The sequence below is a fragment of the Myotis yumanensis genome, unplaced genomic scaffold, assembly GCF_028538775.1.
Source record: "Myotis yumanensis isolate MYYU_CA2020_CCGP unplaced genomic scaffold, mMyoYum1.0.hap1 SCAF_18, whole genome shotgun sequence".
NCBI lineage: Eukaryota > Metazoa > Chordata > Mammalia > Chiroptera > Vespertilionidae > Myotis > Myotis yumanensis.
Genome location: NW_027223769.1, coordinates 10293180 through 10318995, shown reverse-complemented (window position 1 = coordinate 10318995; position 25816 = coordinate 10293180). Strand labels below are relative to the sequence as shown.

General features: G+C 42.2%; 2 protein-coding genes across 3 annotated transcripts in view; both read left to right on the top strand.

Moving 5' to 3' along the window:
• Window positions 1-14151, top strand: part of GPATCH1 (G-patch domain containing 1) — a 52506-nt gene extending 38355 nt beyond the window's left edge. Inside the window, exons 16-20 of one of the 2 annotated variants that reach the window (XM_070398296.1) lie at window positions 5421-5625; window positions 7363-7470; window positions 10570-10667; window positions 12337-12482; window positions 13873-14151. In XM_070398296.1, the coding sequence (XP_070254397.1) occupies window positions 5421-5625; window positions 7363-7470; window positions 10570-10667; window positions 12337-12482; window positions 13873-13903 (588 nt within the window). In that variant the 3' untranslated portion in view covers window positions 13904-14151. The remainder of the gene's footprint in view (window positions 1-5420; window positions 5626-7362; window positions 7471-10569; window positions 10668-12336; window positions 12483-13872) is intronic. The other variant, XM_070398297.1, reaches the window with a different exon arrangement.
• A 984-nt stretch (window positions 14152-15135) lies between these two features.
• The window catches only part of WDR88 (WD repeat domain 88), a 36928-nt gene continuing 26247 nt past the window's right edge, over window positions 15136-25816 (top strand). The window contains 1 exon segment of the mRNA XM_070398746.1: window positions 15136-15507. Within this exon segment, the coding sequence (XP_070254847.1) occupies window positions 15136-15507 (372 nt within the window).

Below are 25816 nucleotides of genomic sequence, written 5' to 3'. Positions count from 1 at the left end.
TCTTAATTTTCCTTAATCAGAGAATGTCCTGTATTTTATCCTCATTTCTAAAGGATGCGTATGCTGGGAATAGAATTCTGGGTCAACAATTCTTTTCTTTTAGTTCTTAAAAATGTTGTACCACTTCCTTTTGGCATTCCTGATTTCTGACGAGAAATCTACAGTCATTCATATAATTATTTATCTCTTTATATGATGTGATATGATGTGATTTTTCCTCTTGCTTTTTGATTGTGATGTGTCTGGGCATGATTTCTTTGAGATTAGTGTGTTTGGGGTTTGCTGAGCTTCTTGAATCTTTAATATTGTCTTTCCTCAGATTTGGACATTTCCAGCCATTACTTTTTTCAGATATTCCTCCTGTACCATACTCTCACTCCTCTCTGTTCCTTTTCCCCTCTCTCTATTGTTCAAAACAGATAATTTCTATTGATCTGTCTTCACGTTTACTGACTCTTTCTTCTATCTGCATTCTGCTAATGAGCTCATCTAGTTAATTTTTAATTTTGATTATTGTATTTTTCATTTCTAAAATTCCCATTTAGTTCTTCATATCTTTTATTTCTTTGCTGAGACCTTTTTATTTTTCCAGTTGTTAGCTTTTATTCTTGGAGCACAGTTGTAAAAGCTACTTTAAAGTCTGTCTGATAATTCCAACATTTTTGTCAATTTGGGTTTGTATCTGTTGATTGTCTTTTGCAAGTTGAGATGTTCCTGGTTGCTTGTATACCAAGTAGTTTAGGTTTGCATCCTGGAAATTTTGAATATTATGTCATGAGATCCCGGGTCTCTTTCAAATTCTAAAGAGAATGCTGAATTTTCATTTTGTTTTGCTTTAGCAGACAATCAACCTAGTAAATAAGTTCAGGCTGCAATTCCAACCCATCTTCTGCGGGCTGTGGTTCAAATGTCAGTCTAGTTTTCAGAGCCTTTATATTCAGATATGCATGTCCACTTCCCAGTGGTCTGGGACCTGGCTGGTAGTTAATGCCATAGTTCTGTTATCAAAGCCTGTGGTTTGCTGTTTAGAGTCAGATCCACACATGCATAGCTTGGAGGCAACCAGAAGCTCATAAACCACGTTATAGGAGCTCCTCCTCTTCATGATGTTTCTGACACTTTCTGACTTGCTGGGCTCCTCCTTCCACTCTCCAGTCAGAAAGCTAGGACTTTAAATATATATATATATTTTTTCATTAATTTCAGAGAGGAAGGGAGAGGGAGAGAGAGATAGAAACATCAATGATGAGAGAGTATCATTGATCGACTGCCTCCTGCACGGCCCACACTGGGGATTGAGCCCCGCAACCTGGGCATGTGCCCTGACTGGGAATTGAACTGTGACCTCCTGGTTTATAGGTTGACGCTCAACCACTGAGCCACACCAGGCAGGACTTTTTTTTAAATTTATTTTTGAGAGAGAGAGATGGGGATTGGGGGAAGGGAATGAAAGAAAGGAAAACATCGATGTAAGAGAGAAACATCAATCAGTTGCCTCCTATACATGCCCTTGCTGGGGATTGAACCCAGAACCCGAGTATGTGCCTTAACCAGGAATCGAACCCGCCACCTTTTGGTGTACATGACGATGCTTCAACCAACAGCCACACTGGCCAGGGCAGAAAGCCAGGACTTTAGATTCCCTGTTTTGCCTTATACTTCCTGTGACTTTCTTTGTTGCTGGAGTCAAGTGGCAGGAGGGCAGGAAGGGAAAAAAGCAGTGGGATTTGATCCAGACTGTTGGAACCACAGCCTCTATGGTCAGAGAAAAAGGTTCCCTTCTTTCAGAGCCTGGCAGCTGCTGCCACCTTCCCTGTTGCCACCGTGGATTGGAACTTCTCCATTCGGCTTTTACTGTTACCTTTTTTTTTATTATTTATTTTTATTTTATTTTATTTTATTTTTTTAAAATATATATTTTATTGATTTTTTACAGAGAGGAAGGGAGAGGGAAAGGGATAGAGAGCTAGAAACATCGATGAGAGAGAAACATCCATTCAGCTGCCTCTTGCACGCCCCCGACTGGGGATGCGCCCGCAACCCAGGCACATGCCCTTGACCGGAATCAAACCTGGGACCCTTCAGTCCACAGGCCGACGCTCTATCTGCTGAGCCAAACCAGCTAGGGCTACTGTTACCTTTTTTAATGGCATAAAACTCTACTCAGAGACTCTGGCTCTGTGATTCGGTCAGAAGATTAGAGAGCCTTCTAAATTTTCTCAAAAAATCATGTTGATATAGTATTTAGGTAATTTTTTCTGGAAAGTTTTTTTTTCTTGCTTTTTCACTTGTTAGCTATGAGGCCTTAAAGCGTTCTTTCCCGATCTGCGTTATTTAATACATATTTTTTCTGCTTCTAAGTTTTTATTAACGTGACTTTTTTAAAACAAACATATCCATACCAGCGTGGAGGGTAAGAGTGGGAGAAGAGGGGAGGGGAGGGCAGGGCAGGGTAAGGAATTCTGCTATGTTGGTAATAGAGCTCCAGGTTCGTCCCATCGTGGATTCCGTCTGGAGTAAAGGTGTTAAGGAATCCTTACTGGGGGCTCCATCCCAGCAGCCCTCTCATCTCTCACAGCTGGGTCACGGTGGCCGGAGCCATTTTGGACCGGTGACTGGGAATATTTTTTCTTTGAAAACTTATGAGTCAGCACAGATACAATGTCCGTACCTTTTGGTGGAGGGTGTGGTGGTGAGGAAGCTCTGCAACGTAGCTGCCATGTATTTGGTGGGTGTTGTGGTTGCTATTTAATTCCAGTACAGCTCCTGTTACATTTCAGAAAAATATAAACAAAAAAGATCAGCTTGTATAGTTATCTAAGAGTAGAATATCTCATGTATTTATGACAGTCCTGTCTGTACATTTAATAATATCGACACCATTAAGGGTCAGAAATGTCTATGGACACAGATGTCAGTCAGCTGTCATTCAGTTCATGGTCCATGCATGTGACATTGGTATCTGTGGTTTGCCCTAAATATACCAGACTAGGTATTTCTAGGGCATTACTACCTTGATTTCCTGTGCTTCACTGTCAGGCTCTCTCTCCTGACTTTTTATATGTTTTAAAAAATTTTTTTTGAAAGAATCTCAAAAGCTTAAATACAGTACAGATAAATCTTTTCTTGAACTGCTGGAGCATAAGATGCCACATCACTCCTGGGTTTCCTTCAAAGAAGGACTTTCTCCTATGTAATCAGAGTACGTCCATTAAAATCAGGAAATTAACATTGATACGTAACTACTATCTAATTCTCAGACCCATTCAACGTCTACCAGTTGTCCTAATAATGTCCTTTATTATAGCGAAAAGGATTCAGTTTAGCATCACTTACAGCATGTAGCTGTCATGTCTCCTTATCTCCTCCGATCTGGAGCAGTTCCTCAGTTTTTCCTTGAGTTTTATGCTCTTGTTACTTTTGAAGATTACAGGTAGTATTTTGAAGAACGTTCCTCTATTGGGGCTTGTCTGATGTTACCTCAGGACTAGATTCAGGTTCTGCATCTTTGGCAGGAGTCCTCAGCTGGTGTGCTCTCACTGATCCTGTCACGTGGCGCAGTCAGCGATTGGCCCCGTTACTGGTGATGTTCACTTTGATCACTTGAGTACTGTGGTGCCTTCCAGGTTTTTTCACTGTAAAGTTCATCTTTCCCCCTTTCTAATTAATAAATACTTTTATTCATTTCTTATTAATTTTTACTTAATTATTTGAAATAAGTATTTGGGCCCTAACCGGTTTGGCTCAGTGGATAGAGCGTCAGCCTGCGGACTCAAGGGTCCCGGGTTCGATTCCGGTCAGGGCATGTACCTTGGTTGCGGGCACATCCCCAGTGTGGGGTGTGCAGGAGGCAGCTGATCGATGTTTCTCTCTCATCGATGTTTCTAGCTCTCTATCCCTCTTCCTTCCTCTCTGTAAAAAATCAATAAAATATATTTTTAAAAAATAAAATAAGTATTTGGAAGTGTTGAAATATAAATACCCTGTTTCTCATCAAACTATTTCTTTGTTTCCTATTTTACCCAAAGGGATAAATTTGGTGCTATCGATATTTATTTAAACACTCAGATTGGCCCTGACCAGTTTGTCTCAGTGGCTAGAGCGTCGGCCTGTGGACTGAAGAGTCCCAGGTTCGATTCTGGTCAAGGGCATGTACCTTGGTTGTGGGCACATCCCCAGTAGGGGGTGTGCAGGAGGCAGCTGATCGATGTTACTCTCTCATGGATGTTTCTAACTCTCTATCCCTCTCCCTTCCTCTCTGTAAAAAATCAATAAAATATATTAAAATTTTTTTTAAAAAAATAAACACTCAGATTGTACTGGTTGGCTAGTTGGAGCCCCTTCAGGTAGGTTTTGTGTCCTTGTAATATAGCCCTCCTCTCCGAGCATCAAGCTCAGTAAGATTTTCTGGACTCCTCTTTTTATTTTTCTCAGTTCCAGCTGTAGAATCAGTCTCCAAGGTGCCTGGCTATTTTTAGTGGGGAATGGTATACTTGTTTTCTTTGATCTTTATTTCTGTGAAAAGAGTTTATTTTAAAACCACAAATGCCACTGTCTTGTACCATTTTCCTCCTGTGGGTATTTGTAACTTTGCTGTAGAAATTGGAGGTGATGTGGTATGGAGGAGTGACCACTGGTTGAGAGAAGAGAGCTGGGTAGTAGAGTCCAGATCCAGTCGCTGGGCCTCTCATCTCTGAGCCTGGTTCTCCGGTGGAAAAATGGAACGACAGAAGTGGATTGTGATCTGGGCCTGGGGTTCTCGTATCGCTTAGCACATTAGTTTGCCCAGGTCTGGCTGGTGATACGCTGTTGGAGGGTGGGAGCTGTGTCTTCTTCTCACCTTTGCTATTTGCTGATTGAATTGAGTGTATACAAAGTTACTGGCTCTTTATTTGGTTGGTATGAATGTCCATTTCTAGGCTTCTTTTAGGAAGAGTGATGTGTAGGTGCAAAGAGAAGTTTTGTGGCCATTTTATCAATGTGTTCCTGGCTTCCTCCCCATTGTGTGGAGGGCCTAGTTTTCTCTCCAGCATTTTCTTATGAGTAGACTGTCTTCAGCACCTTTAATATTGGACCTCTGAAGGCTCAGACAGACTCTTGAAAACAGGACAGAGGCACTGTGCTATTTCCTACTGCACTTTTCTCTGCATTTCTGATTAACGACCTATCTCTATGAGAAATTTCAGCTGCTTCTACCGTTCAGCACATCCTGCAGTTATTGAATCAGAAACACCACAAAAATAAATATTGTGTGTGAAAATTGTTTAGTTACTCAGTATGTGAGTGTGGAGACCCATGTACACGAACATAAACACCGGTGTGTGTGTGTGTGTGTGTGTGTGTGTGTGTGTGTTCTAGAACATTTGGCTCCTTTCACTCTTTCTTCTTCATTCCTGACTCTTATTTTCCTGTTAATACAGCTGGTAAACAAAGATGTGGATTCACAGACTGAAGGAGGAGAGAGCCGCCCATCCATGGACTTATTCAAGGCCATCTTTGCCAGCTCCTCTGAAGAAAAGTCCTCATCCTCTGAGGATGAGCAGGGCGACAGCGAGGATGATCAGGAGGGTCCCGGGGAGGCTGACTTCAAAAGTTCCCAGGAGGAACTGTCGTCTGTGGCACCCAGTACGTCAATATTTCAGACTTTGGGATCTAAAGGAGAAAATAGCGATGTCTCTAGAGAAGCTGCTGCTTTGCTTAGTGTGTAATTTTAAACCAGGATAATAGCAATCAGTGGTGTTTTAATCTTTTACATTTTTAACTGGGGTAGACCAGAGTTCTGTTTTATTTGTGTGGTATAAACCTCTGGTATATGTTTAGGATAGCTATGTTTGATAATGTTGATTTTCCTACTTATCCTAGTTGAGAAGATTTAAGAATAGTAAATATTTTATCTAAAAATAGCTGTATTTATGTATGTATGTATGTATTTTAGAGAGAAAGAAAGGGATGGGGACAGAGAAACATCTATTTATTGTCCCACTTATTTATGTATTCATTGGTTGATTCTTGTATGTGCCCTGCCCTGACCGGAGATTGAACCTGCAACCTTGGTGTATCGTGACAATGCTCTAACCAACTGAGCTTGTTTTTAAAACCTTGTTGAGAAGGAGGTGCTAGGATTGCTGGATGACCTTTAGTCATGACTACAGGGGCTCTTCCAGCTTTCCTCTCTGTAGGGCACATTGTGTGCTCTGGCTCAACCAGCCCTGGCAGATGGGGTCTGTCCTCATTACTCTAACACTTGGTCAGTAGCTTACCCTGCTTGTTCTGTTTAGCCCAGCCAGGAGTGCTGGCACAGGAAAGGAGGCCGTCTGGCGCTTGCAAGGGTAGAAGACTTTCCAGATGCTTGGGGGTGGGTGTGTGGACAAAATCAGAGTGCTCTGCCTGCCCTGACAGTCTGTGGGGGACGTGGGTATAATTTTTGAGGGCCTTTAACCAAAAAGTTTCATAGTAGTATAAGATATTGTTTGTTCCTGGTGATTGCAAATGTCAGCCTCTATTTTATTTCTATAAAAAAAACTCAACTTACATTTTTATTATGAAGTCATATATATTTGAATTTTAAAAATATGCCGAAACCGGTTTGGCTCAGTGGATAGAGCGTCGGCCTGCAGACTGAAAGTTCCCAGGTTCGTTTCCGGTCAAGGGCATATACCTGGGTTGCGGGCACATCCCCAGTGGGGGGTGTGCAGGAGGCAGCGGATCGATGTTTCTCTCTCATCGATGTTTCTAACTCTCTATCCCTCTCTGTAAAAAAATCAATAAAATATATTTTTAAAAAAATATATAGAAAGCTTAAGTTCCCAGAGATAACCATCTTGAACACTTTTGATGCTTATGTTTCTAGACTTTTTCTATTTTTATCTCTCCTATTTGAAAACATAGTCATCTGTTTTAAAAAATGAGATTATTTATGTGAACATGATAATTTGTTTATATTCAGTTTTTCTCCTCTTTGATAATTCATTTTGAGTGAAATTAAACTTTCTGAGCTGGGGCATAGTCTTACATTCCTGATTATAAATTTAATTTTTCTCTGATGACCCTTCTTCGAGGATATGTTTCAACCCTTCAGTTTGCAGTAGGTGATGGGGATGACATACATATCCCTGTGTTACAGACACTGATGCATTGGGTTGCCTGTGCCCTTGTGTGACTGACTTCCCAGCTCTAAAGCCCATGAGGTTGGAGGTCAGGTCCATGGTTCACCACACCTGTGTTCTCAGCACCTGGTGTGAGCTAGTTAAGCCAAGTGGTGAAGGAAGGCACATGTTATCTGGTGGCAACAGACATTAGTTAAATACTCAAATACATTAATATTTGACAGATATATAAAGCTAATACCCTGGTGTTTTTCAGCTAGTGAGCCGGCCCCCCAGGAGCCCGCGCCTTCCTTCGTGATACAGAAGACGCAGATAGACGAAAGAGAAGAGTTCGGCCCTCGGCTGCCTCCTGTCTTCTGCCCCAGTGAGTCCAGAGCTCCTTGGTTCACCTGTTTGCGCTGGCACCAGAGTGTCCCCTGAAATGTGACAACTCTAACTGTGTTATATCCACTCATCTAATCCAACATGAGGCCAACCAAATATATACATTTGTTGCTGGTTTATCTGTTCTCAGCCACATTTTGAAACCTATTGCTCCACCTAGTACCTAAATGATGGTTGTTGCGTTACAGCCTGAGTCCTTGAAGCTTTTCTTTCTTTCTTTTTAACTTTCAGATATTTCAAATGTTGTCACTTATAGAAATAAAAAAGTAAAAGTCTAGGACACAAAGATGAGAAGGGAATTGCAGGGAGTAGGGTATTCTGAGACTTTTTTATACTTTGGCTAATGTAGCAAATAAAATAAAATTAATTCTTTCAGAAGCAAATATAGCCCATCTTCCTCCTCCAGTAGCTGTTAATGACTTCTGTTCAGGGCCATCTTAAATTGACCTCTCATGTTTAAATGTTTGGACTGGTTTATCATTTCTCTGAAAACTGGGTTAAAAAACCTCTAATAACGTGCCCCAGGTATGTGAATAATAAATAATTGTTATCTACTCTACAGTTTCCTATAGCGCTCACATATAAATATTTTTTTAGTTAATTCAGCCTTCAAAGAGATGATAAGAAGCAGAGAGGAGTAAAAAGTGTGAAGTTTTGAAAAGTTGCAGTGAATGTATTATTTACTTTAGTTACTCAGATCTTTAGCTTAAAGTGTGCTAGCTAAAAAAAAAAAAAAATGTGTGCTAGCTGTTAAAAGCTGTTATTTATGCCCATTTCTCAGATCGTCCTTGATATCCTTAGAATAGTTAATAACTTAATTTAGTCTGTGGGTTATTGAGGGAAAATGGTTTTTCAAAAAATAGCATTTAAAAAAAGGTTATTAAAACCACAATGAGCTGAACTGGTGTGGCTCAGTGTATTGAGCATAGTACCAGGGACCAAGAGGTCCTGGGTTCGACTCACAGTCAGGTCACATGCCCGGGTTTCGGGCTCGATCCCCAGTAGGGGGCATGAAGGAGGCAGCCGATCAGTGTGTGTCTCTCTCATTGATGTTTCTATCTCTCCATTGATGTTTCTATCTCTCCCTCTCCCTTCCTCTCTGAAATCATTAAAAATATATTTAAAAACAACAACAACAACAATGACATATCACCTCACAAACAATAAATGCTGGCAAGGATGTAGAGAAAAGGGAACCCTAGTACACTGCTGGTGAGAATGCAGACGGTGCAGCCACTTGAAAAACAGTATGGAGTTCCTCAAAAAATTAAAAATGGAACTGCCATTTGACCCAGTGATCCCACTTCTGGGAATATATCTTAAAACCCCCGAAATACCAATCAGAAAGGATATATGCACTCCTATGTTCATAGCAGCATTGTTTACAATAGCTAAGATTTGGAAACAGCCCAAATGCCCATCAGTAGATGAATGAATTAAAAAACTGTGGTACATGTACACAATGGAATACTATGCAGCTGTGAAAAAGAAGGATCTCTTACCCTTTGAGACAGCATGCATGGACCTGGAGAGTCTTTTTTAAAAAAAAATGTTTTTATTTATTTCAGAGAGAGGAAGGGAGAGGGAGAGAGAGATAGCAACATCAATGATGAGAGAGAATCATTGATTGGCTGCCTCTTGCATGCCCCCTATTGGGGATTGAGCCTGCAACCCCGGCATGTGCCCTGACTGGTAATTGAACTGTGACCTCCTGGTTCATGGGTTGGTGCTTAACCACTGAACCACACCGGCTGGGCTGGAGAGTATTATGCTAAGCAAAATAAGCCAGTCAGAGAAAGACAACTATACATGATCTCTTAACATGTGAAATCTAATGAACAAAATAAATCGACCAACAAAATAAGTCCCACGGTGTGGAGGCACGGAACAAACTGACATGTCTTGGATGGTGGTGGGGAATGAGAACAGATAAACCAAAGAACTCATGTATTTATATGCATAGCCCATGGTCACAGACAGTAGAGTGGTGAAGGGCTGGGGAGTTGGGGGGCGCTGAGTGGAGGGGGGCAAAATTGGGGGAAGGGAAGGTGGAGAATCTCTAATACTGTCAACAATAAAAATAATTTTTAATTAAAAAAATAAAGGTTGGGGAGGTCAGTTTTTGAAAAATATGACCAAACTATAGGAATAGAAAATTGCAGACGCCTGTTAACTGGGTTTGGAAAACATCCATACCTGAAACACTTGGAACTTTCTTTAGGTGGAAAAAGATGATTTAATAATTTAAACTGCTTCTACTATTATGAATTTTTGTGGGTTTGGGTACCAGGAAATTAATGACCTATGAAAACATTTTGGTCAGAATTTGGAGGTGGAGAATTTAGGTGCCTGCAACTTGTAATTTTAATGATTACATATATTGTGTTGCTCTGATGCTAGTGTTTTAGTGTTTCAACTTAATAAGACGAATTCATGTTGAATGTGCTTTTGTGAAGGGAGGGTGATATGAGAGGAGCTTATATACCAGATACCAGGCTATGGGATTCCTGTTTGAAGTCCCATCTAATCCTCTCTGTGTCCCTAAGGAGTTAGGGATTCTTCTTATCCCTGTTTTATGGAAGGGGAAACTGAGACTTGAAGAGGTTAAGCAAGGTGCCCAAGATCGATCACAGAGCTGGCGACACAGCTGAGGTTCAGACTCTGAGCTTACTCTAGGATGATAATTACAAAAGCTTATGGGCATTCTAGTCTGACTTTGTCTTCATCTGCCGAGATGCTCATTGGATCAGACAGGACTTATGTTGAGGTTTCTGGCAGTTTTTAAATGCAGGGTGTCCCCCAAAAATGTGTACACACTGTAACAGCTGATAGCTCAGTTTTGAAAATCAAATGTATTTTAATAAACGCTGCCTTTATAATTATTCAAAGAGTGTGTATACATGTTTTGGAACTCCCTATATAGAGCTAACACGTGATATGCTAATCTATTTGTATATCAGTGAGGCAGGACAGGAGTTCTGCCTTAATGTTAATCATCCCATCTAAGGCATATTCCTAATTCAAGAATTTAGCTTTATTTCCCCCTGTAGTTCATGTGTTTATTGCATTTGTGTTTCAGATGCTCGTCAGAAACTTGAGGCTCCTCAAAAAGAGAAACATAAAAAGAACAAAGAAAAACACAAGACCAAGAAAGAGCACAGACGGAAGAAAGAGAAGGTAAGTGACTTCTGGGTGCCCTGGGCTCAGTGTGTGGGGTTTGTCACTCCTGCTTCTGTCATCCAGACAAGCCCCCATGAAGCCCGCTGAAGGGTGTCTTGTGGCCAAAACGGGGGACATGGGTTTTTCGACAGCTTGACAGAGTGTGGACTAGACATTCTTTGTAAACCCTCGATTTTCAGAAACTTTGTTTTTCTTTCAAATGGAATATTTTAATTTGTTCAGTTCTACTTAAAAAAGTTTTTATTTGTGATTATTAAAAATTAGGAAAAGGGACATTTAAGTATCTTAGAATAATGGTTGAGTATTAAATAATAAAAATGTTATTTGATCACTCATTCAGTATTAAATTAAGGTGTTATTTTGGACATTTCTTATTACATAAAGATGTTGGTCCATAGTTTAGTATTTGAAATAAAGAAAACCTGAATGTATAATGTTATGTGTTCACTGTTGACATCCCTTACCTCATGGTCCATGTCTTCTTCTTTTAAAAAAAAAAATATTTTTATTGATTTTAGAGAGGAAGAAAAAGAGAGAGAGAGAGAGAGAGAGAGAGAGAGAGAGAGAGAGAAACGTCAATGATGAGAGAGAATTATTGATCGGATGCCTCCTGAATGACCCCTCCTGGGGATCGAGCCCGCAACCCAGGTATATGCCCTGACAGGGAATCGAACCAGGGACCCTTCAGTCCTCAATCTGACACTCTATCCACTGAGCCAAATCAGCTAGGGCCAAGTCTTCTTTTTAGTTAGGCACAGGCTTTTTTAATTTTTATTTTTTGTGTGAATCCTCTCCTGAGGAAATTTTTGCATGGTTTAGAGTGGAAGTGAAGGAGAGAGAGAGAGAGAGAGAGGAAGAGAGAGAGAAACATCAATGTGAGAAAGACACATCGATTGATTGCCTCCCACATGACTGGGGCTGGGGATCAAACCTGCAACCCAGGTACATGCTCTTGACCAGGAATTGAACCTGTGACCCTACTGTGTGCAGGTTGTTGCTCTAACCATTGTTGCTCAACCAGCCAGGGCAACACTGGCTTTTAATTCCGTTAATATTAGTGTTGGGTACCCAAAGTGGTCTGGGCAGTAGTGGAATTTATTAAAAACAGTTCCCTGATTGATTATCAAAAAAAAAAGGGTTCCTGAGCATAGAAGATGAGGAAAGTTCACTTGTAGTGAAAGGAAAAAGCTGGTGCTGTCAGGTTCAAAAACCAAATTCATGGTTTCTTACCAGTGTGTCTGCTGTTCTCTTACCAGTTTCTACTTTGTGCATTTCCAGGGTGTTCGCATCCTGATGTGTAATTTATCACATATGCCTAACAAAATGGGCCAGTCAGTTTATGGGAAGAGGCAGGGGTCACCTTGGATAAGAGGGGCACTAAGTGTCAAGGCAGTATCCTGCCGACATCTGCTTGGTTCTGCTGTGCCTGTCGCTAGCGGATCAGTTCTGTGAGTGGGGGCACTGTGGACAGTGTGCAGAGCTGAATGCTCTTGGCCTGTTTCACATTAGGCTAAAGTTCACCCCAAATGAGGTTTTGCTTTTGTTTCTGAATGACTCCAGCAATCAAATGCCTCATTAGCCTGTCATACACTGAGTTAGGAAGGGAAACACCTGTGTGAGTGTGTGTGCTTGTGTATTCCAGCAACTTTTTTTTTTTTTTTTAAAGAAAAAGAAACATCGGAAGCACAAACACAAAGGCAAGCAAAAGAACAAAAAGTCAGAAAAAAGTAGTAGTTCTGAGAGTGCTGACAGCAGTGACAGCCAGAGTGAAGAAGACACCACAGACATGTCACCCCAGGAACTGCTAAGACGGTAGGCAATGGAAGACAGTGGTTTTCAGGAACCTCTCAAAGGTTTATTAAAATCTTGATGTATTTGCTTAGAGGCAAACATCAGAAATGATAAACTTGCATATTAAATAGGTTTATTAAAAAGTTAATTTTTAATTACATATGTAATATGTGAATATGTTATCATTGTGAAAATTCATACCTTACAGATACATCTTAAAGTGGCCCTTGACCAATTCCCCAAACTTCTCTTTCTACAGTAACCTCTGCTGTTAGTTTCACATGTAACTTACAAGAATTTTTTTGCTTAACTATACACTGGTAACGGGTACATATACATTTTGTTATGTTCTGTTTTTTAAAAAAATATATTTGTATTGATTTCAGAGAGAAAGGGAGAGGGAGAGAGAGATAGAAACATCAATGATGAGAGAGAATCATTGATCGACTGCCTCCTGCACGCCCCCCACTGGGGATCCAGCCAATAACCCGGCATGTGCCCTTGCTGGAATCAAACCTGGGACCCTTCAGTCTGCAGGCCGATGCTCTATCCACTGAGCCAAACCAGCTAGGGCTGCATTTTTAACACATTGTTTGTGGGTAGTAACAGGTGGCTCTACTACTTACAGTCAACGTAAAACGTATAAATACGTTTCCCGCATACAATGTGTTAATATAAATAATATAATTTCATGTAGCATAGAGTGTGGATATTTAGAATGAATAAATACTGCCTGATTATTTCCAAATGTGGCTGTATCAGTTTCGATTATGAAAGCACCTTGTTATTACATCAAGTGTAAATGGTACAAAATTGTTTGCCAGTGTGATGAGTAAAGACTGGCATCTCATTTCAATTTTCACTTCCTGGATTACTACGAGGTTGAGCATCCTTTCCTGTGTGAATCTTTGTCATGTGCTCTTTTGTGAATAGCTTGCTCATGTACTTGCAGTGTTCTGTTTCCTATGAGATTATTTTACTGGTTTTTATAATTAAAAAATAATAATTTTGGATATTAATCCTTTGTGTTTAAGTGTATTACCTGTCATAATTTTAACTATGTTGTACAGAAGCTTTAATTTTTGATGCACTCATTTAACCAATTTTTTTGGTATGTTTTTCATTTTTGTCTTTTAAAGGCCTTCGCTAACTCAAGATTTTATATATATGTAAACTGTTTTCATGCTTTTGTAGTTTTTTTTTTTTTTTTTTTTAAATTTCAAACAGAACAGTGTAACCATTTAACTTTCTCCAAGTGTATAGCCAGTATTAGTCCGGGTGAGTAAATTAGCAGTGATGAAAAAGAAACCCTGCAGCCAGTGTCATAGCATAGTGAAGCATTAATAAAATTGAGCTGTTTGGCCTTTCAGTTCATATCTAACTTCCTTCTCTCTTTTACTTCTGTTTCCAGGTTAAAACATCTTCCCCTAAGGAGGCAGTAGTTGAATTCTGCCCTGGCCTGTTCTGAAACCAGATCTCCTCCATGATGGAAGTCCATTGATTGCTCAGTTAATACATTGTACAGATTGTATTTATATGTAAATTCATGCTGTAAAATAATTTTTAAAGCCTTGACATTTCAAAGGCTGCCTTGGAAGGTCACAGAAATTGGCTTCTATTTTTAACTTCAGTTAGTGTCAAGGAAAAAATTCAGACTGTACAGTTTAATTAAAATGGATTTTTCTATTTCCTTCTTGATTTTTTATCTCTTGAAACTCTAAAAAAGAATGAAAAGTAAAGACTGTTCTCTCATTTTGTTATGAAGAAAGCCAAATCCAGACAAGGACAGCTGAACTGATCTAGGACTGGGGTAGCGGGAGGTGGTGGGTTCCTTTCCCCTCCTGCAGTGTTTCCCTCTGTCTGGCTCCTCCCTCTGGTGGTTGATGGCAGCCAGGAATCCATGGGTGGAACAGTGCCAGGATCCTCAACCTCTCAGGGTAGAAGTCACCAATGTATCTGAGGCACCAAGACCAAGAGTCAGAAAGTATGGGCCCACCCCCGGGCCTCTTCTCTGAGGCTGCCTCCTCTGCATTGATGAGACCTTTGATAAACGTAAATAACAGAGTTTTCTAATATTATCAAAATAATATCATAGAAAAATCAGAACAATTTTTAAAGGAGAAAGGAAAGAAAAGCACTTCTGCCCACCCAGAGATGGCAACCCTGGATATTTTGTAATACCCAGTCTTTTTCTAGTGGTAGGACTACCACCCGAGTAGCACTTGACATTTTGTTCTATTATTTCCATTGGCACTGTGACAGGTATTTCCCTTGTGCTCTTCACATTGTGTGTACCCCGCCCCTAATAACTACCTCTTAATTCATCCAGGACCTAGTCTTTAACTTAATGACCATTTCTCTGTTGTTGACATAAAGTGGGTTGACTGAGAGCCCCTACAGAGGCCGAGGACACACAGATAGTCCTGGGAGAGGGAGCCAGGAATGCAAGCAAGGTCTTGAGGATGGGGCGCAGGTTACACACTCGTGACCTGGGTCCTTTTGTGTCCAGAATTCGAAGCCCCTGTTCTCCAAGGAGAGGAAGCAGCGAGATTGCCGGACCTCTGGGGGAGGGGTGGCGTGTCGGGGCGCGGGCGCAGGGTGCAGGGCGCGGGGCACGCGAGGACACCGTTTTCAGCCAGGCTCGCTGCTGGCCACTGGCAGGCACTGCTCTAAGATGGCCTCCCAGCCACCGCGCCCTTCCAGCTCCCCAAAATACTCGGACAAGGGTGAGACGGCAAACTCCCTAAAATACCCGAACAAGCGGACAAGCTCCCTAAAATACGAGGGCAAGGATGGGAAGACAGAGCCCCAGCAAAGAAGTGTGCAGCCGCCCCTGGTCCCAGGCGCAGAGGGCGCACTGGGACGCAGAAGGCTGCCTTGGATGACCTTGATCAGGGCTGTTGGCCGCTTCCAGAGGCTGATCTCGGAGGTTCGGCAGAGTCAAACGCTGTCCTCCATAAACCCCCTGGCCATGGAACTGGACGTGCCCCAGAAGCACCCAATTCCTGAAAAGGAGTTCTGGGGCGACCAGGAGCCCCTCTCCAAGGTTAGAACTGCCCTTGGGGAGGGGTGGCGGCTTGTTCCCCACACACGGGGAGGGTAAGAGGACGCGCGCGCGAGAGTACCCGTGACAGACTCTCCTGGCTTCGCTAGGACCCCCAGGGGAGCTCTGCGCCCAGTGCCCCGCTTGAGGCACACCTAGTGGACAACGGCTTCGAAGTGGCTGCCGGCGAGGGGCTTCCCACTGGAAGTCGCTGGGGAAACAGGATTGTCCTGGGAAGGGGGTGGGTGGTGGGGGACAGTGTTTTAAAGCAGCGACCCTGACCCAACCCAGACTCTGGGGTCTCCGGCTGAGCCTCTAAATATCCCCATGGTGACATTCCTAAGTCATGAAGGAGCCCTCCCTATCCATTAAACAGCACCAGCAGCAACAGAAAACTTAGAATAGCATTAATAAGATAAAAACATAAAGACCTCACAACACTACTTTGTATTCTTTTTAAAATATATTTTTTTATTGAATTTAGAGAGAGGAAGGGAGAGGGAGAAAGAAACATCAATAAGAGAGAACCATCGATCAGCTGCCTTCTACTGGGAACAGAGCCCACAACCTGGGCATGTGCCCTGACTGAGAATCCAACCTGGGACTCCCTGATACATGGGGACACGCTCAACCAACTGAGCCACGCTTGCCAGGGCACTGCTTGGTATTCTCAGTGATGTTGGAGAGACCTTGTAGTGATTAAAAAGAGAAGAAGAAGAAGAAGAAGAAGAAGAAGAAGGAGGAGGAGGAGGAGGAGGAGGAGGAGGAGGAGGAGGAGGAGGAGGAGGAGAAGAAGAAGAAGAAGAAGAAGAAGGAAGAGGAGGAGGAGGAGGAGGAGGAGGAGGAGGAGGAGGAGGAGAAGAAGAAGAAGAAGAAGAAGAAGAAGAAGAAAAGACTGCAGTTGGAAAGAGGAAATAATCTGCGAACAGAGAAAATTGTTGGGGGTGAAAAAGGATTTCCAAACCAAATCCTCCATGAAGGCTTTAACATCGGTGGGGAGAGCTGAAACAGAAGGGCAGCAAACAACACAGGAGAGATCAGAAGAGCCAGCATGCAGGTGAGCGGTGTAGGAAATGGAGGGGGAGATGGCGGAGGGAGAAACGCTGGAGGAAAGCCAGAAAAGCTCCCTGGGCTGAAGAAAGACTGAAGTGCTCTCATGGAAAGAGATGGCTAAGTTCAGTGAAAGACTGGAAAGAAATGTAACCTACGCCTGGTGAATGCCTGCATTCATTGCAGGGAAGGAGCCAGGCTCTCCTGCACACGTGGGAAACCTGGATCAGAGTGAGATCTGGGCGACTCAGCTGTCCTCAGAGCAGATCGATTGCCACTGGCTGACCCCCACCCTGCCCTGGGGGCTCCATGGGGAAGTCTGTTTGAAGAGAAAGCAAAATGCTTTCTGTGCTTTGAGTTATGCTATTTATTCTGATTTCTTTGAACAGTAAAGTTAGAGGAGAGCACAGGGATTATATTTTATTTATATTCTCAACAGAACATTCTCAAGATTCAAATTCAATAGATAGAAAAGCTTTTTAAAAACAAAACAAGTCTCTTTAGCACCCCTGCCCTCCAACTACCCTATTTCCCTCTAGAGGGGCAGCACATGTTTTCAGTTTCTTTTGTATCCTTACAGAGGTATTTTATGAATTTACCAGTACATACATAAATTGAGGCATACTTTATAGACCTGTTTTGCACCTTAATTTTTTTTTTAAATCCTCACCTAAGGGCATGCTTAGAGAGAGGAAGGGAGAGAAAGAAAGAAGGAGGGAGGAAGGGAGGGAGGGAGAGAGAGAGAGAGAGAGAGAGAAGGAGAGAAACATTGATGTTAGAGAAACATCCATTGCTTGCCTTCCACACACGCTTTGACCCGGATTGAACAGCAATCCAGGTATGTGCCCTGACTGGGAATCCAATCGACAATCTTTCAGTGCATGGGACGATGCTCAATCAACGGAGACCCTCTGGCCGGGCTAAAACAAATTTTTTAATGAGTATATTTTAGGGATCTTTCCACATCAGTGAAGAAATAACTTCATTTGATTGATCCCCACCCCGCCCCTACCCAGCCTGGCCGACCTGGTGCCAGCGCCTGGCCAGGCCAGGAGGCCCCCTGGGATACTGTGTGGCTGCCGCCTGAGTGCCAGTGGAAGCTGAGCTGAGCTGCTTTCTGAGGTTTCAACCACAACAAAGCTGACAAACCCCTAGTTCTTGTAGGATCTGGACCCAAGGACCTTCTGCTTTCTCCCTCTGCCAGTGTAGCTGCTTCTGGCTCCCCAGGGGATCAAAATCACAGACCCTAGTGCTGAACCCCAGTTGCGGGGATGGGGTGTAGGGGGGTGTGGGGGGGTGGGGGAGGAGGGGACAGTTTACTGTTTTCCTCCCTGAGGTTTAATTAATTAATTAATTAATTAATTTTTAAATATATTTTATTGATTTTTTACAGAGAGGAAGGGAGAGAGATAGAGAGTTAGAAACATCGATGAGAGAGAAACATCGATCAGCTGCCTCCTGCACATCTCCTACTGGGGATATGCCCGCAACCAAGTTACATGCCCTTGACCGGAATCAAACCCGGGACCTTTCAGTCCACAGGCCGACGCTCTATCCACTGAGCCAAACCGGTTTCGGCCCTGAGGTTTAATTTATGAAACCTCCCCCATCTTATAAAACCAACCCTAAGGAGTATTTTAAATTCACATAGACCTTATGTAAATTTAAAATTAGATAAAATATATTTTGGAATAAACTAAATTTAAGGCGCGCGCACACACACACACACGTAAAAGAACTTCCTTATTCCTTTTTATGAATATAGTATTAAGTATCCCAGTGGCTAGCTGTCCTCTGATGGATTTAACCAGTTTCTTGTGGATGCACACTCAGGTGGCTTATGATTTTTTTGGCCTGAGATTTTTATAATCCATCAGATTGACAGAAGTTGAGAAATTCTATAAAACTCTGAACAAAGGTATGTGATTGCTGAATTATATGTTAAGAATATGTTTAGTTTGCCCTAGCCCAGTGATGGCGAACCTATGACACGCGTGTCAGAGGTGACACGCGAACTCATTTTTTGGTTGATTTTTCTTTGTTATATGGCATTTAAATATATAAAATAAATATCAGAAATATAAGTCTTTGTTTTACTATGGTTGCAATTATCAAAAAATTTCTATGTGTGACACGGCACCAGAGTTAAGTTAGGGTTTTTCAAAATGCTGACACACCGAGCTCAAAAGGTTCGCCATCACTGCCCTGGCTCAGTGGATAGAGCGTTGGCCTGTGGACTGAAGGGTCCCGGGTTTGATTCTGTTCAAAGGCACGTACCTTGGTTGCAGGTTCCTTGGCCTTGCACGTATCCTTGGGGAATTGGTCCTAGGACCCCTCCCCCATACCCAAAATACCAAAATCCATGGATGTTGAAGTCCCTATGTAAAAAGGTTTAGGATTTGCATATAACCTAAGTAATCTTCTCATATACTTAAAAAAAATATTTTCTTTATTGATTTCAGAGAGATAGGGAGAGGGAGAGAGGGAGATGAAAACATCAATGATGAGAGAGAATCATTGATTGGCTACTTCCTGCACGCCCCCTACTGGGAATCAAGCCAGCAACATGGGCATATGCCCTTGACTGGAATTGAACCCAAGACCTTTCAGTCTGTAGGCTGACGCTCTATCCACTGAGCCAAACCAGCTAGGGCTGTGTTTTATTCTTTTTTTAAAAAATGATACTGTGTTTTAAAGTTAAAATTCCACTTGTTTATTGCTAGTAATAGTGTACAGGAAAGTGATTAACCTTCTGCCTTGTATCCTACAACCATTCTATAATCACTATTAGTTCCAGAAGTGTTTTGTTGATTATTTTAGATTTTGTATATAGGTGACAATGTCATCTGTGAACTAAGACAGTTTCACCTCTTCTTTCCCAATATTATACCTTTTATTTCCTGTTTTATTGCATGAGCTCAAATTTCTGGTACAATGTTGAAAAGGAGTGGTAAGAGGGAACACTTTTGCATCATAGCTGATCTTTGAGTTTCTTACCATTAAATATTATGTTACTTGAAGGGTTTTTGTAGATATTTATTTGTCAAGTTGAGAAGTTCCCCTCTAGTTTGCTGAGCACCTATCTAATAAAAAAGTGATATGCAAATTAATCATCACTCCATCACAAAGATGGCGGGGCCACGGAGCTGTAGTGAGCAGGAGGCTTGGGTTGTCTGCGGCAATGGAGGAAGCCAAGCTTCCTGTCTACCCTGGCCAGCCCTGGGCTTCGCTCAAGGCTACAAAGTTTCAATTATAGAAGATAAATAAATCCCAGATACCTGCTAAAAAAAGAAAAAAAAAGAGAGGCTGGGAGCTTGGGTCACTGGGAGGTGTGGCCAGCCTGAAAACGGCCATCAGCCCCTCACCCAGGCTGGCCAGGCAACCCAGCGGGACCCCCACTCTGATTAGGGACACCCTTCAGGGAAAACCAGCCAGCCCCCACCCATGCACCAGGCCTCTATCCTATATAATAAAAGGGTAATATGCAAATTGACCATAACAGCAGAACAACTGGGAATGACCAGTCGCTATACACACACTGACCATCAGGTGGCAGATGCTCAATGCAGGAGCTGCCCCTGGTGGTCAGTGCACTCCCACAGTGGGATCTCTGCTCAGCCACAAGCCAGGCTGATGGCTGCCAGCACAGCGGTGGTAGTGGGAGCCTCTCCCGCCTCCTCAGCAGCGCTAAGGATGTCCGACTACAGCTTAGGCCTGCTCCACGCTGGCAAGTGGACATCCCCTGAAGGCTCCTGGGCTGCCAGAAGGATGTCTGACTGCCAGCTTAGGCCCAATCCCCTGGGGAGCGAGTCTAAGCCAGCAGGCGGTTATCTCCCGAGGGGTCCCAGACTGTGAGAGGGCACAGGCCGGGCTGAGGGACACCCCCGAATGCACAAATTTTTGTGCACTGGGCCTCTAGTTTTTTTTATAATGAACTAGTGGCCCTGTGCATGAATTTGTGCACATTGAAAGGAAATTAATTAGAAGAAGTATTTTAATATTGCTATTTGCCCTTTCTCTATAATAGAAGTGTCAACCAAATTCATGATTGACAATGACAGATTGAAACACATGCATGCAACTGGTGCCAGTAAGAGCTTTATATGTATGACGCATAAGCAAGTCAACTTAGCCTTTTGTAGATATAGAATAAACTTGTTTAATTAGACCTGCTTTCTGATTTAACTAAACTTTTTCCAGCCCAGTGAAGCACCCCAACTTCTCTTAATTGTCAGCAACACAGCAGTAAATATCAACATGAAGCACATTATTATTGTAGATCACGTAGGGGGAACAAAGGGTAAAATATTTAACTGCAGGAGTGTTTGACTATATTCTGCACAGTGAGAAAACATGAAATCATTTTCAAGGTCCACCATTTCTTACTTCTTTTCAGTTGGGTCAAGTTTCTAAACTTTCTAAATCTCCATTTTCCGGCTAATGAAAAGAAAATAGGATTCCACCGAGTCTCCTATCTACCTACTGCAGGACTTCTGTGAGGATCAAATGAAATGAGGCACGGGAAAATGCTTCACAGACATTTGGTTACAGTTTGAAATGTTTCCACCTGGCTATAAAGCAAGTTGTGTTCCTGGGCTGAAGAAACTGCAAGGAGGCTAATTGTCACAGGCAGAGGAAGCAGGGCATTGTTACATGAAGTCATTACCTGGATGGACACTTAGCATATTTGCCATATATATATACTAGAGGCCTGGTGCACAAAAATTTGTGCACTGGTGGGGGACGGGGGCGGTGTCCCTCAGCCTGACCTGTGCCCTCTCACAGTCTGGGACCCCTCGGGAGATAACCACCTGCTGGCTTAGGCCCGCTCCCCAGGTGGCAGGTGGCAAGCCCGATCCCGTGGTGCCTGCCCTGCCTCCCCGGGTCACAGATGGCAGGCCCAGATGGTGGCTGGGTGGGTGGCGAATCACGCTGTCCCGCCCCGCCTACAGTATGCAAATTTAACGGCCATCTTTGTTGGGTTAATTTGCATACTCTTCTGATTGGCTGATGGGCATAGCGAAGGTATGGTCAATTAGTATCTTTTTCTTTTATTAGTATATATATATATATATATATATATATATATATATATATATTTGTTGGATTTTGTCAAATGCTTTTCCTGCACCTGTTGATAAGATCACATTATTTTCTTTTTTAGCCTATTAATGTGATGGATTACATTAATTTATTTTTGAATATTGAACCAGTCTTGCATACCTAAGATAAATCCCACTTGGTCATGATATATAATTCTTTCTATACATTGTTGGATTTTATTTGCTAATATTTGATGAGAATTTTTTCATTTTTTAAAAAAATATATTTTATTGATTTTTTACAGAGAGGAGGGGAGAGGGATAGAGAGTTAGAAACATAGATGAGAGAGAAACATCATCAGCTGCCTCCTGCACACTCCCTACTGGGGATGTGCCCACAACCAAGGTACATGCCCTTGACCGGAATTGAACTTGGGACCCTTCAGTCTGCAGGCCAATGCTCTATCCACTGAGCCAAACCGGTTATAACGGGCGGGTTTTTGCATTTATGCTCATGAGAGATAATGGTCTGTAGTTTACTTTTTTTGTAATATCATTGTCTGGTTTTGATATTTGGGTAATGCTAGACAGCCTTACAAAATAAGTTAGGAAATATTCCCTCTACTTTTATCCTCTGAAAGAGATTGCAGAAAACTGGTATGATTTCTTCCTTAAATATTTGGTAGAATTCACTATCTTGGCCTGGTGTTTTCTGTTCTGAAAAGTTATTAATGATTCAACTTCTTTAATAGATAAAAACCTATTCAAGTTATCTATTTTTTCTCATGTGAGTTTTTTAAAATTAAATCTTTATTGTTCAGATTATTACAGTTATTCCTCTTTTTTCCCTCCATAGCTCCCCTCCACCCAGTTCCCACCCCACCCTCTGCCCTTACCGCCCCCCACTGTCCTCATCCATAGGTGTACAATTTTTGTCCAGTCTCTTCCTGAACCCCCCACACCCTTATCCCCCCCTCCCCACCCGAGAATAGTCAGTCCACTCCCTTTCTATGCCCCTGATTCTATTATATTCACCAGTTTATTCTGGTCATCAGATTTTTTATTCACTTAATTTTTAGATTCACTTGTTGATAGATGTGTATTTGTTGTTCATAATTTGTATCTTTACCTTTTTCTTCTTCTTCCTCTTCTTAAAGAATACCTTTCAGCATTTCATATAATACTGGTTTGGTGGTGATGAACTCCTTTAGCTTTTTCTTATCTGTGAAGCTCTTTATCTGACCTTCAATTCTGAATGATAGCTTTGCTGGGTAAAGTAATCTTGGTTGTTGGTTTTTGCTGTTCATCACTTTGAATATTTCTTGCCACTCCCTTCTGGCCTGCATGGTTTCTGTTGAGAAATCAGCTGACAGTCGTATGGGTACTCCCTTGTAGGTAACTGACTGTTTTTCTCTTGCTGCTTTTAAGATTCTCTCTTTGTCTTTAACCCTTGGCATTTTAATTATGATGTGTCTTGGCGTGGTCCTCTTTGGATTCCTTTTGTTTGGGGTTCTCTGCACTTCCTGGACATGTAAGTCTATTTCTTTCACCAGGTAGGGGAAGTTTTCTGTCATTATTTCTTCAAATAGGTTTTCAATATCTTGCTCTCTCTCTTCTTCTGGCACCCCCATAATTTGGATGTTGGTACGCTTGAAGTTGTCCCAGAGGCTCCTTACACTATTTTCATATTTTTGGATTCATTTTTTTGTTTGTTTTTTTGGGTTGGGTGTTTTTTGCTTCTTCGTATTTCAAATCTTTGACTTGATTCTTGCGATCCTCTAGTCTGCTGTTGGAACTCTGTATAATATTCTTTATTGCAGTCAGTATATGCTTAATTTCTAGTTGGTCCTTTTTCATAACCTCGAGGGTCTCACTAAATTTCTTGAGGGTCTCACTAAATTTATCGGCGGTTTCTAGAAAATTCTTGAAAAACCTTATAAGTGTGGTTTTGAACTCTATACCCAGTAGTTTGCTTTCCTCCATTCCTGTCATTTGTGACCTGTTTCTTTGTCTCCGCATTTTGGCTGCTTCCCTGTGTTGATAGAGTGGCTTTCTGTGCTAGGTGTCCTACAGAGACCAGTGACCTAGCCTCCCCAATTACCTGAGGTGGACACTCTTGGTGCACCCCTTTGTGGGCTTTGTGCACAGTCTTGTTGTAGTTAAGCCTTGACTGTTGTAGGTATCACTGGGAGGAATTGACCTCTAGGCCAATTGGCTGTGTGAATCAGCTGTGTCTACAGTGGGAGAACTTCTGTGCTGGAGACACCCTTAGGGGCAAGACTTGCTTCAGTGGGGCTTTGGTGCTCACTGAGTCTGCCCCCTGAGTGTGTCCCTTATGGATCTGAGTAGTTGTAATCTGGATGGTCCCACTCTGACCACTGGGTACACTGGCTCTTGGATCTCTAAGGAGGTGCTAATTTAGCCTCTGCCTGAGGCTACCTAGCAGGAGCTGTGGAGGAATCTGCAGATTCCTCTTCTTTGTTTGGGGTTTGGAGGTGCCCAGATGAGGCCCAGCTGTGAAGCAATGCAAGCTGCTGTGGGACCTTGGGCCTTCTTTTTGGAAGGTCTGGGTCTCTCTGACCCAGCTGCAGTTTGTTAGGTAATTTTAGATTGCAAAGGGCCAGGCCATTCATATGCAAAAGCCTCTGCGCACAGCTTGGGTGGGGCAGGTCTCAGGGAATCAACAGGGTGGAGCAAACAGCTATGGCTGATCTTCAGCCCTGCCCTAAGAGGCCCTGGGTCTCAGTGTCCCTTGGTAATCACTGCAAGCACCTCTGAGAGAAAGCCGCCCTCGAGTTCCGACTGATGCCAGACAGTCCAGTTTCTCCCCATATGTCCCCAGAGACTGGCCCGGAATTGGAATTCAGAGCAGTCGGGAGCTTGTGTCTCCCTCCCGATTGAAAAAGACAACCGTGTCCTCAGTTGCCAGCCCTTTCCACGTGCGCCTCTGTACCTCTGCACTTTACTTCCGCACCTCCTCTGAGTCTCAGTGTGCTTTTCTCTTTCCTTCTAGTTGTACAATTTCCACTCAGCCAGCCTTCCTGTGGTTCTGGATGATGTCGTTTTGTCTTTTAGCTGTATTTTTGAATTTGTTGTGGGAGGCAGCAATTTCTGGTGTTTACCTATGCTGCCATCTTGGTTTCTCCTGTCTATATCTTGTTTTTTGATCCATCTTGATACTCTGTCTTTTGAATATATTTTATTGATTTCAGAGAGGAAAGGAGAGAGAAAAAGAGATAGAAACATGGATTATGAGAGGGAATCATTGATTGGCTGCCTCCTGCATGCCCCCTACTGCAAAGTGGGCATGTGCCCTGACTGGGAATCAAACTGCGATTTCCTGGTACACAGGTCAACACAACCACTGATCTACACGGCTGGGCAGGCAATTTCTGTCTTTTAATTTGTGGATTTAGACTGTTCAAAGTGATTACTGGTATCGTTGGATTAACATACTCTATATTTTACTGTTTTCTATTTGTTACTCTTGTTTTTTATTCTTATTTTTGCTTCCATTCTTCTGTTTTTTTGTTTTCTGGTTATAATAGAGCATTGCATGTGATTACATTTTCTCTCCTTTCTTAGTATATCAGATGTAGTGGGGTTGTTTTTTGTTTCCTTTTGTTTTACTTTTTTAAAAAATAGTGGTTGCCCTGAGTTTGCAATATCTATTTACAGTTAACCCCAATCCAGTTTCAAGCAACACTGCACCCCTTAACACTGTACCACTTCCTGGGTGGTGTGGGTACTTTATTGTTGAGAGTTAAGAGCTCTTTATGTATTCTAGATATAAGTTCCTTATCTGATGTGTGATTTTCAAAAATTTTCTTCCATTCCATTAATTTTTTCACTTTCTTGATGTGTTTTGAAGCACAAAAGTTCTTAATTTTTTAAAATTAATGTAATGTCCAGTTTATCATTGTTGTTGCTGCTTGTGCTTTTAGTCTAGGAAACCATTGCCTAATCCAAGTTCATAGAGATTTACACCTATATTTTCTTCTAAGAACCTTGTAGCTTTAGCTCTCATATTTTAGGTCTTTGATCCATTTTGAATTAATTTTGTATATTGTGTCAGGTAAAGGTCCAACTTCATTCTTTTTGCATGTGGATATTTCCTTGTCCCAGCACCATGTGTTGAAAAGACTATTCTCTCTCCATCTTTAATTATCTTGGCATCCTTGTCAAAATCAACTGTCCAAAAAATTGAGGGGTTATTTTTG